This window comes from Podarcis tiliguerta, assembly GCF_965153285.1.
Source record: "Podarcis tiliguerta genome assembly, chromosome: 1".
Taxonomy (NCBI): Eukaryota; Metazoa; Chordata; class Lepidosauria; order Squamata; family Lacertidae; genus Podarcis; species Podarcis tiliguerta.
This window is the reverse complement of record NC_139534.1, coordinates 23,849,273-23,860,420: the sequence shown is the minus strand read 5'-3', so window position 1 is coordinate 23,860,420 and position 11,148 is coordinate 23,849,273. Positions and strand designations below refer to the sequence as shown.

Below are 11,148 nucleotides of genomic sequence, written 5' to 3'. Positions count from 1 at the left end.
CTAGACAACCCCAGCAGTGCCAATTTTAACATGCGGTTTTAAACACAGTGGCAGATACTGCCACCTAATGGCTAGATCTCAATGATAATAGTATTGCATAGGTACATCAGATATGTAATTGACTCGTTTATTCCAAAATTATATAGCTTTGTTACAAAAAATATTGTCAAATACATCAAAAGGCACCAAATAACAGCAAGTCTAACATTTAAAAAATACTGAACTTGCTCTATATTAATGATATATATGGACTAAATAGGAGAGAGATGTAATTGGGGGTGACATTGGCAAATTTAAATGGAAACTTTTATGTCATACTAAGATTCAATTCAGTTTTTATTTCTCTGTTTAACCAGAGCAAAGACAAACATTTGTAATCTGATATTTCAATTAAATATTTATGCCATTTATAAATAATTCATATCTTTTCATTACTGCCTTACTGTGGTGTAGTTAAGGTGAAACACATTCTTGCCTTTAGACAAAAGCCGATGTTTCCAAATGACTCCTACAATTAGTTACTTCTAAACATAATTTACACATTTTTTTTAGATTTATTACAAAATGCTAATAGTGAATTTTTTTAACTCGGATGTGTATCTCTTAGCTATGTTACATTATGCAGTTAGAAATAACTAACCAATAACAGCATACGTGGGAAGCCATTATATCAAGTTCTATTTTGCATTCCTTTAAAAACACGGAAGGAGAAAAAAGCATTTGTGGCTCCATATTTTGCAATCAAAATGCACAAGAAATTCCATGGCACAATCACACCTAAATATATGCATAGGGTTTAATCCAGGCCAAGTTGGTTGTACTTAGGTCTTCCTGACCTCAAAGTGGAAAAGTCAGGTGGGTACTAAGTGCAAGTAACAATCTGGATCCAACCAACATGCATTTCCAAAAATGTTCATTTCACTCTCTTGTGCCAGAGGTCAAAACAAGGCACAGCATGTAGTCGTACAAACTTTTGTCCATTAAAAGAACACTCAAGACAACCATAGACAGTTTCTCTTCTGGAGCTTCCCATTCCACACAACGAACAAGGACCTTTGGGGATGTGATTGTTAAGCAAATTCACTCGTATATGGGCCCCTTCTCGGAAATAGTTTGTGGAGACATCCGTCATGCTTGCAGCTTTTTCATAGTAGTCTGTGAAAAGGTCATCTAAGTAATTGTCTGAGTGAGCAATGATATCCATTACCCTTTTGTCTGAAGGGGAAAAAAGGACACAGACACAAAGAAGAAAGATTGCTAAATCCAATAACACATTATCTGGTCAACCACCGACAAAAATACAAAGTCTTCATTCAGCCCTGAGTGTGGGATTCCACAACTGAGTCCTGTAAGCAGAAACAAGGAGTTTCACTTGCATAAGGGGGCTTTCCCTCCCTCCCCCCCAAATTGGCTCTGATGTGGAAGGGAAGAACAGTGATGTGTGCGTTCCAGCTGGCAAGCTGAAATGTCCTGATGGATTTATTGCCTTAGCACAACCTTGAATTCCTCCCATAATCTACAGTCATTGTTAAATCCTAACAAGTTCATAAATATAATAGCATAATTTTACCTATAGAAAGTATCCATCTTTTTGCACAATGGGTTGATTGACACGTCCCTTGCTTTATTACTTACAAATGCAGAACAAGTATGTCACCTGCAATAGTGTCAGTTCCCAAAACTAAAGCAGTCAAGTTAAAATGTTTAGGTTTCATATGTCCTGCCTCTAGTTGGATATATTATTGAATTTTTGTTATGGTTTAGTTGTCTTTGTGGTTCTATAAGAATTTTAAAGGTAAAGGTAAAGGTACCCCTGCCCGTACGGGCCAGTCTTGACAGACTCTAGGGTTGTGCGCCCATCTCACTCAAAGAGGCCGGGGGCCAGCGCTGTCCAAAGACACTTCCGGGTCACGTGGAATAATTTGAAAGCTTGTTTTAAAAAATGAAATACAGTGGTACCTCGCTTTAAGAACAGTCCTCTTTAAGAACAATTTGGTTTACAAACTCTGCAAAACCAGAAATAGTGTCTTGCTTTGAGAACTTTACCTCGGTATAATAACAGAATCTGAACGGTGGAAGGAGGCCTCATTAGGGAAAGTGTGCCTTGGTTTAAGAACGGTTTTGGTTTAAGAACGGAATTCTGGAATGGATTAAGTTCGTAAACCGAGGTACCACTTTATATAAAAAACGTGGAGCAGCTTTGAACCAGTTTATTTGTGGGATAACTTTACCCTCTATATGCCTGTTTGACTACAGTATTGTGGTCAAGTTCTCTGGGTTCACAAATGGCCACAACTGCAGCTGGTTAAAGGTACTTCTAGTCAGACTACCTGGGGGACGCGGGTGGCGCTGTGAGTTAAACCACAGAGCCTAGGACTTGCCGATCAGAAGGTCGGCGGTTCGAATCCCCATGACAGGGTAAGCTCACATTGCTTGGTCCCTGCTCCTGCCAACCTAGCAGTCTGAAAGCACGTCAAAGTGCAAGTAGATAAATAGGTACCGCTCCGGCGGGAAGGTAAACGGCATTTCCATGTGTTGCTCTGGTTCACCAGAAGCGGCTTAGTCATGCTGGCCACATGACCTGGAAGTTGTACGCCGGCTCCCTTGGCTAATAAAGCGAGATGAGCGCTGCAACCCCAGAGTCGGCCACGACTGGACCTAATGGTCAGGGGTCCCTTTACCTTTACTAGTCAGACTTCCTGGGCCTCCAATAACAAAGTTGGACACAGAAACACTCCCAGCCTGCATACCTGCTCTTTCAAGGAGAGTGCAGCCCCATTCAAAACATGAAACTGACCAATTTCTCAGGCATAGGACATGTATAATATGACTAATGTCAGACAGGCCCTGACTCAATTGCTGTGCACTAAGCCCTACCTGTCCATCCAAATACATCCACAGCTCTAAATGAAAAGGAATCAATTGTGTGAATCAACCGTATGACAAGCATAGCACAATATTGTTGATTTCCAACTCTTATGATATCTTTATTAGGCCAGCAAAAATATTTAGGACTCTTCATTAAGCTACATTGCAAGCAAAGCTAAAAACAGTGGGGAGAAAAATATTTGGTGGTAAAGCCATCTCTGCATCTTGATCACAGAGTGGGCAGATTCACACAATACATTTAAAGCACTGTAGTTGGGGGACACGGGTGGTGCTTTGGTCTAAACCACTAAGCCTAGGGCTTGCCGACTGGAAGGTCAGCGGTTCAAATCCCTGCGATGGGGTGACAAAGTGCAAGTAGATAAATAGGTACCGCTCCGGCAGGAAGGTAAATGGCGTTTGACAGGACTTAACTGCCAGGGGTCCTTTACCTTTTTAGTTGATTAAGGCTGCTGGAATCTGTAGCTTGGCAATGGGAAACAACAGTTCCCAGGATTCCTTGGGGAACGTCAAATGCTTTAAATGTGCATTGGATATGCTTCAAATGTATGGTAAGGTTAGGAGATAACATACATTCAAATGAGGCCCCTTTGGTGTCATGTAGGTATCAGGCTACACTAAGGCCTGTAAGGAGGGTGGGCAAAACAAGGGCTGATTCTCCAAATCAAGGGCTGGGACCACAAAAACTAGGTGTTGTAGGTGCAGAGATGGTTATATACCCCTTCATTTTCCTTCTTTTTTCTTTATTTACTAACTAGCCTGATTAAGAATTCTGGAGCACTTAACACTATTTTGAAATATTTTTCTGCTCTGCTAAAAGTATTTGCTTAATAATGGACTCTGGAAATATTTTAACTATGCCCCAATGTGGCTACCTTCACTTTTGTGTGTGTCATATTATTGCTGTACATCATGAAAGGTCTTTAAAGAGTAATAAGTATAATCTTACTGTACAACTGAAACAATTAAAAATTTAATTTTTAAATTAAGCAAATTCATTATTATGGTAATTATAATTAAAAATTGATGCACTCTGCATATTTTGAAATCTCTGCAATTATTTTAAGTGTGTGTGTGTGTAAAATACTTCTCAGTGCAGCTATAAGCATGAACTTCAGCACCAACCATAATATGAAATACTATTAAATACATTACCAATCAAATTAATTAGTGTAATGCACATAAATATCAAACCTCATACTTCGATAAAACAGATTCCTTAATTTAATTAGTGAAAATGTTCTTGATGGCTCTCTTTCAAATCCTCCTTTTGATTCTGGAGTGACACAGAGCTCTGGGGGGGAAAATTACATATATTTTAATTATTCAGAAAAAGCACAATTTCATAATACAGTTTATTATTATTAATGAAAATTAGTTTTTTAATTTTATAGAAAAGTTATATTAAATAAGGCAAAACCACAACACAAAACTGAACACAAACCAGCTGATTGAGCAAGGGTGATTTTTTTTTAGGTGGAAGCAAACTTCCAGGTACAGAATCATTTGCGTCCATTATCATCCAAATTCAGATGCAAATCTAATACAATATCCATCACCCTGCATGGTACGGATGAGGCTCTGATTTCCATCTGTCTTGCAATGCACATGTGAATGTCTGTCCCACTACTGTCCCTGGATTTGAATCTACTGGTAGATGTTACTGTGTGTGCCCTTGCAGACGTGTATACCTGGAGGGTATGGATGCAAGCCCTGAAGTGAATGAGATTGCTAACCACAAGCACACAATAAAGCAAGAATATAATGTTTATAGCATTCCAGACTAAACATTCCCAATCTCAGAACAAGAACAATGTAAAATAGTAATTGCACTCACAATTGAAAAACAGACTACTTACCAAAATTACCATCCAAGTGAATATAAAGCTCAAACACACTAAATGCAATAGTTGTATGAGCAGGAAAGACAATAGCTTTGTCACGTCCTTTGTAATTATAGTCATCAATAATATGAAACTATTTTTAAAAAGAAAGATACAGTGTTAACATCTGTATTGAAAACATTTTGAATAAAAATGCAGATTAAGCTAAAGAAGTATTGGAAATATAACACATAATATGACTCTTTTTTAACTTTAATGTCAAAGCCAACCAGTGGAAGGCTAGTACTTCACTATGGTAGAGATGATGATGATGATGTTCTAATGAAATTAGAACAATTTTCTCAGTTGCAAAAGATGCCCTTCAAAACTGAGAAGCAAATCAGGAAAAGAGGATCCACAAGTCTGTGCACAAAATGAATTATAGTGCTTACAAAACTCCCACATTATCTCAGTGGATGAGTAGGGTGGCCATGTGCACCGATAAAAAGAGGGCACAGGTTTGCCTATGCTAATTTATATGTAAAATGCAAATTTGGAAATAATTTCTATAACTTAAATAGAAATACAATGCATCTCACCATAAGTGGGGAAGACTGTGACCAGGTAACTTGTGTGCCTGCTCAGCCTGGTGTCCAGAAGCTAACTTCCCCTGTTCTCTCTTCTTTAGGTTGTTTATCTTCAAACTGGACTTGGACCAGACAATCCTTCAAATAGAGGACTGTAAAGTAGGAAGGACACATGGCCACCCTATGGAACAGGCAGGTTCATGGGGGCACAAAATGTACACACATAGAACTGCCCTGTCCACCACCACTGATGTAAGCAGGACAGCCCAAAAAGGTGGCGGTGGGGTCAGTCTATGTGTGCATCAGAACCGCCTCACCCAGATTGGGGTGTATATCTTTAATTGGACAAGCTTCTATTTAATCTTTGGGTTAAAGATAACTTTGTCAGCCAGAAGAGAATGATCTATCTATGCTACAAACAAATCATGTGACCATCAAGACAGATTCTGCAGAACTTATTTTTTGGTTTTGTATTAGTCAAATTAGAATTATTTTATTTGGGCCTTTGCTTTTTTTGATGTTTAAATCTCTTCCTCTTTAAAGATCCTCAAGTCTTGGTGATAATATGATTTCTACACATAAGCAACAAACCTGTATAGAGTTAGGTGTTCTTAAACCGGCTGATAAACATTTCACTATTCATAATTATTTAGTTAGTTATAAAATTATTTATAAGCTGTCTTTTGGTCCCAAAAGGACCCCCAAGGTAAATTACCATTTAAAAAGTTAATCTCTCTCTCTCTCTCTATCTATCTTTAAAGTTAAAAACATGCTTTAAAAGCATGTTTAACATGATTAAACATGTTCACTTACCCTCATTGTGTCACCTCTCATGCCAGCATGCACAGACAGTGAACATTGCCGTGTCGTTCGAATGCTCTCCATGACCACACAAAGAACTGTCCTCTTACTTTCTCGTGACTGACGAACAAGGCAGTGCTCAAAATTCATTTTTCTGCAATAAAGGGAGGCATAATCCACATAGTTTCATATTTCTCCTATTTATGGCGCCTAAAACCTATAACCCATATTGCACCCACATTTTAGTGTTCATTTGGCAAGTGCAGCTTAAATAGTCAAACAATGGAAACTATAATACCAACCTACTGGTAAGTTCTCTGAGTAATGTTGGTACCTCAACCTCATGTTTAGTTACAATGCCAAAGGAAGCCTTCACTGCAAGAGAATCTGATCCAGTGATATTGACCCCAGCAGAGTTCATAATATGATTTCCTCGTCTACCGTTGAGCGCTACATCTGATTTATCTTCATAATTCAGTAACTGGTAGGATGAAATACCTAAGGGAAATAGGCAGCTTATTGAAGTCTGGAATTAAGTTCCTATATAATATTAATCTGAAACATGGTTTATAAAAACTGCACACCCATCAGATACTAAAACATTATAATGTGTTCAGATTTTCATCTCTTACAGCCTGAGCCTACCCATATGTACTCAACCAGTAAGTGTTCAGTGAAGACAGAACTATTCCCAGATATGTGTGCATAGGATTGCAGCCTTAATTACTTTGTGGATTACCTCTTGTAAAACTACTTTGCTTGTTGTACTTAACAAGAGTAAGAAATAAGTAGGTATGCTAATATGATCAAGCTGCCAAGCCAACGGCTCAGGACAAGCATCTGTTAAAAATATTAACAATGAATTACTCATAATAAAATTGTCTCAGATCAAAGGATTTTTTAAATCCTCATCTCTTTTCCACTTAAAAGCCATCTGAAAACACTTCAAGAGATGTTCAGATTATCATGAATGGACACCAGCAAATTTCAAGGAAGGAGTTCCATAGTTGGGAGCCAGGTATCTTAGTATATCTCTTGCAAAGTTTATCCCACTTCTATTCATTGGCAAATATTATTATTTAGAATTCTCAGTTGAGATATAAACATTTTGACAAAACTTAGCTAAAGTTTGTGAGTCTAGCCCCCCCCCCCCCCGGCTTGGTGATAAAATAAGACACATGGACACAAGTATTTTAGGTTAATGGGCTAAAAAAGGCCACAACTTTATTGGTTACAGAGTGTGAGTGGTATTGACTTAGGCATTGGATCTGAACAGACTATACTTGACTCCTGCCCACTCTGCAAGGAGTCACACAAGGGTTAACAACCTGTACGGGGAGCTTTTTGATGCGGATCAACTAGAAGCTTTCCCCTAGAGTAACGGGGGGGGGGGGTGTGCCATGGCCCTAGCCACCACCTGGGTAACGGACAGGAACCACAACCACCGGATTCCTTTAATGGAATACCCTTCAAGGGGAGGGGTAGGTGATGGCCACAACCTCCCCTCCAACACACAACACATTTTCCAATGCCTAACCGCCAAACCTTACAAAGTTGTGACGATTTGCTACGAGGTAGGCAAAAAAAAAAAATGGCTGGTGTCAATCTGCCAAGTGGAAAAAATTCCTACCAGGCCCCTTGGACAACCAAGGCGAAGTCCATAGCAAGGTCAGGAGCTGAGCAAAACCTAGAGGGAGGGCGGGCAGGTGATCCGAGGAGGCCTGGAACAACAAGGGAGAGTCTGTGTGCCTGCGGCCGTTTTTAAATGTTTCTAAACCACTCCCCCTGCCAGACGGGTTGGCTTGCTGACTGGGGGGCATGAAGCGGGCCCAGGACTCAGTGATACAGGGGGCTTGGCCATGCCCCCCTGCGAGCGCAGGAAGTGATTCCTGCTCACAACCCCTCCCCTCTGGGAAGAAGAGAGGGTTTCCAGAACAAACATGGAAACAACGGATAACATTTTAAAATTACTTGAATGCAGACCAAGTGACCAACCCAAAACCATGTCTGACTCCTCTGCTAGGCTTAAAATATTACTATTCAAATATCCTACAAAGGACACTGTTTTCTGCTATTACCTCTCTTTTCCTGGAATACAGAAAGAAAGTGAATCTGTCATTTAAAATATAGGTGAAGGGTTGCATGTCCATCCCATTAGTATTATGTTCATATTCAAAACATGTAAACTGCAGTGGTAGAAAATATTAATTGCTACTTATTTTACTTTGAAGAGCATTGAGCTGTTGACAACAGGCACGGAAAGCAACTGAGCTGCCTTCCGTAGAACAATTACCCTAAAATAGCATCACTTTATTAATTATGTAATAACTTAAATTGTGTATAATCTCAGAATACCACTGACATTTAGAGCTAAAATATTTTGGACTGGATCCTGTTTAAATCAGTCACATTTAGGTTCTATTGAAATCAGTTGCAATCTTTTACACACTTACATACACATCCCACATCAATGGGGTTAGCTTTTGGGTAGAAATGTATAGGATTACACTGTAAATTGTCTATCTTTTACTGTCAGAAATTGCTTTTGCTATTTGTTTTTGTTAAAGGGCAATGTCTCCCTTAGTTTCTTGTCTGTTATGTAGGATGGCATATAACCTGCAGGATGGTCTTCTAAAAGACTGTGAGCAGCATTATACCCAAGAAATTCCCTGTGCCTACAAGGACCTAGAGAATAGATTTTAGAGAACCTCAGGCATCCCACTGCACTGCCATATTACTTCAAATTAAATAACAGCTCTAGGGAGCTCCATATCACGTGTACAAAAAAGTTGTGAACAGATGTGGAAATGGTATTGTCATGCAGTGATCTCACTCCTCTGTAACAGTGGATAGCTGATATTATATGCTATACTGTATTGGATAGTAATGCTGCAATTCTAAGCACACTTACTAGGAGGTCCTACTGAACTCAATGTGATTGGTAAATAAACAACTTTAGATCACACTGCATGTAAGCGACAGATGTTATATAACACAGAACGATTACACCAAAAATATAAAGCAAATCTGTAATGAATGCTGAAAAGTACTCAATACATTATCAGTGAAACCTCCTAAAATGTCTTCTTCAGTCTTTTACTAAATGCAAACATTAAATGCTTTTTCACAAGATGCTAGTTTATATTGTAGACATACTGTTTGATTCCTCTAAAACAGCATAAACAGCAAATTCCATATTGTTTTGCATTTCCCCTGTTCAGTTATGTCTCTGAAAATTAGCAGATCATATTTTTATAAGCTTTCAAGAAGTTTAAAAAACAAACTTACCAGCTGAAATTTCTTTCTCTCCTTGAAGAATGTCTTTTAGGCTGAATGGCGTTGAAACAAATTTGGATCTTCTTGAAATAAGACAACTTTTCTTCTTAATAACAAGACTGAGGGGTTGATATTTATCAGCTTCACTGAGGCTACGAACAGGTACTAGTCGACCTCCATCGCCAACCTGCTTAACAAAACTTTTGGTAGCAGCAGCAAACATATTACGCAGACGCAGTAAAAAAAGAGAACTCTTAACAATTGCAGTTGTCAAACCATACAGCCATATTAAAAACCTTTTAGCATTTCTATATTAAGTAATACAGGACAAACAGCTTACTTTGCTATTATATTTAACAGGAAGGGAAGCACTAGCATTGTTTTAACCATCCAGCATCTCCAGGGTATTATTCAAGAATTCTCTTTCATTGTCCTGCCATGTTCAAAACAATGAATAATACATTAACAAAGTAAACTGATACAGCAACATTCAGCTGTATCAGGGCAATACCTTTCTGTAGTACCAAATTAGCTTTCACATAACTTAGAAAGACTCCTGTCTTAAATCAGAATTGTTTCCCCCCCCCCTTAATCTTACAACATACAGCTGAGATCTGATTGAATGAATGTGTCTATTCAGGACTGTCTTAAGCATATGCGGTGCTGGGGTGGAAAGATCCGCCCAGCGGCGCCCCCCGTCCCGGTTGCCCAGTCCCAGGCGCACAGGAGTGCAGAGCTGGCCAGTCACCTCAGCATCTCGATGGCTCGGTCGCCCCCAAACTCGCAGCGCAGAGCCGCCCACAGCAGAAGAGCCTGCCCTGGCAAACCGACCAATGGGTGGGCTCTTCCCCGGACTCAACGCTTGGGCCCTGGACTTTCAGCCTGGCACCCCTGAGAGCCCGGCGCCCCGCACCCCTAGTGCCTATGGGTAAGATGACCCTGTGTCTACTATAACCGCAGAGTGCTTCTTCTGCTAAAGGTTATTCAGTCCAAATTGACCTCTGAAGCTCCCCACGTTAGTTAATTGGCATGATTTTGAATCTTTGTTGCATTACATTTTAACTCTTTCTTTGTCTAGATCATGAAAACCATTTATTTGGATGAATTAAGGTGATAACTTGAATTTAATCTCATTAATTTTTGTTATGTTCTTATTTATTTATTCCATGTATATCCTGCCTTTTCCCTGGGGCAGAAGTGAGAACTGTCCGCAGAAAATATTGGTGAAATATGAGGTTTACCACTGCTGTGATTGGGCAGCAGGTGTCCATCTCACCATTGACCCCCACCTCCATACACAACGACATAAGCAAAAAGTACATAGAAGTGATACCTGATCCCAGAGACAGGAACAACCGCCAAGGGTATTGTCACTGACAAAATGCATGCATGCCATATTGCCACATCTGGTTATTAATTTGGTCTTTTATGCTTTATTCAGTTAACTCACCCAATTTCACAAACACAAAAACTTTAAAATGTAAAATAAATGTAAATAGCTTGATCTCTTACTGAAGATAGAACTCTCCCTTGCATCCTGAGTTTGAGTATCTTCAAAGCCCATGACACCTTTGGTAAATGCTGTTCTCCAATTGGAGCATCCACAAGCAAGTGTTTCCCAATTGTTGGTGTTTATACTACATTGTTTTAGATTTGCTTTGAGACAGTCTTTAAACCTTTTTTGTTGACCAGCTTTCCATTTCTAAGTCCGGAATAGAGTACAGTGGTGCCTCGGGTTAAGTACCTAATTCGTTCCGGAGGTCCGTACTTAACCT

At 39.4% G+C, this 11,148-nt stretch overlaps 1 protein-coding gene across 5 annotated transcripts; it reads right to left on the bottom strand.

Moving 5' to 3' along the window:
* Window positions 1–113: 113 nt before the first annotated feature.
* PJVK (pejvakin) lies at window positions 114–11,088 on the bottom strand. 5 transcript variants are annotated; one of them, XM_083412782.1, is made up of 7 exons: window positions 10,824–11,088; window positions 9,386–9,573; window positions 6,400–6,595; window positions 6,110–6,251; window positions 4,746–4,863; window positions 4,088–4,180; window positions 114–1,215 (listed from the first exon to the last, which is right to left on the bottom strand). In XM_083412782.1, exons 3-7 carry the CDS (start codon window positions 6,516–6,518, stop codon window positions 914–916), a joined length of 774 nt encoding a protein of 257 aa, XP_083268908.1. In that variant the 5' UTR covers window positions 6,519–6,595; window positions 9,386–9,573; window positions 10,824–11,088; the 3' UTR covers window positions 114–913. The 5 variants fall into 5 exon arrangements, with proteins under 5 accessions (XP_083268908.1, XP_083268909.1, XP_083268907.1 ...); XM_083412783.1 differs by having other exon boundaries at window positions 9,386–9,560; XM_083412781.1 differs by lacking the exon at window positions 10,824–11,088 and adding an exon at window positions 10,707–10,725.
* Window positions 11,089–11,148: the final 60 nt, after the last annotated feature.

Coding starts and splice junctions, on each gene's coding strand:
- PJVK (XM_083412779.1), bottom strand. CDS start 9,596: ATGTTTGCTGCTGCTACCAAAAGTTTTGTTAAGCAGGTTGGCGATGGA. Junction 6,596..9,385: donor AGAGAAAGAAATTTCAGCTG/GTAAGTTTGTTT, acceptor TATTTCCCTTAG/GTATTTCATCCTACCAGTTA. Junction 6,252..6,399: donor CTCAGAGAACTTACCAGTAG/GTTGGTATTATA, acceptor CCTTTATTGCAG/AAAAATGAATTTTGAGCACT.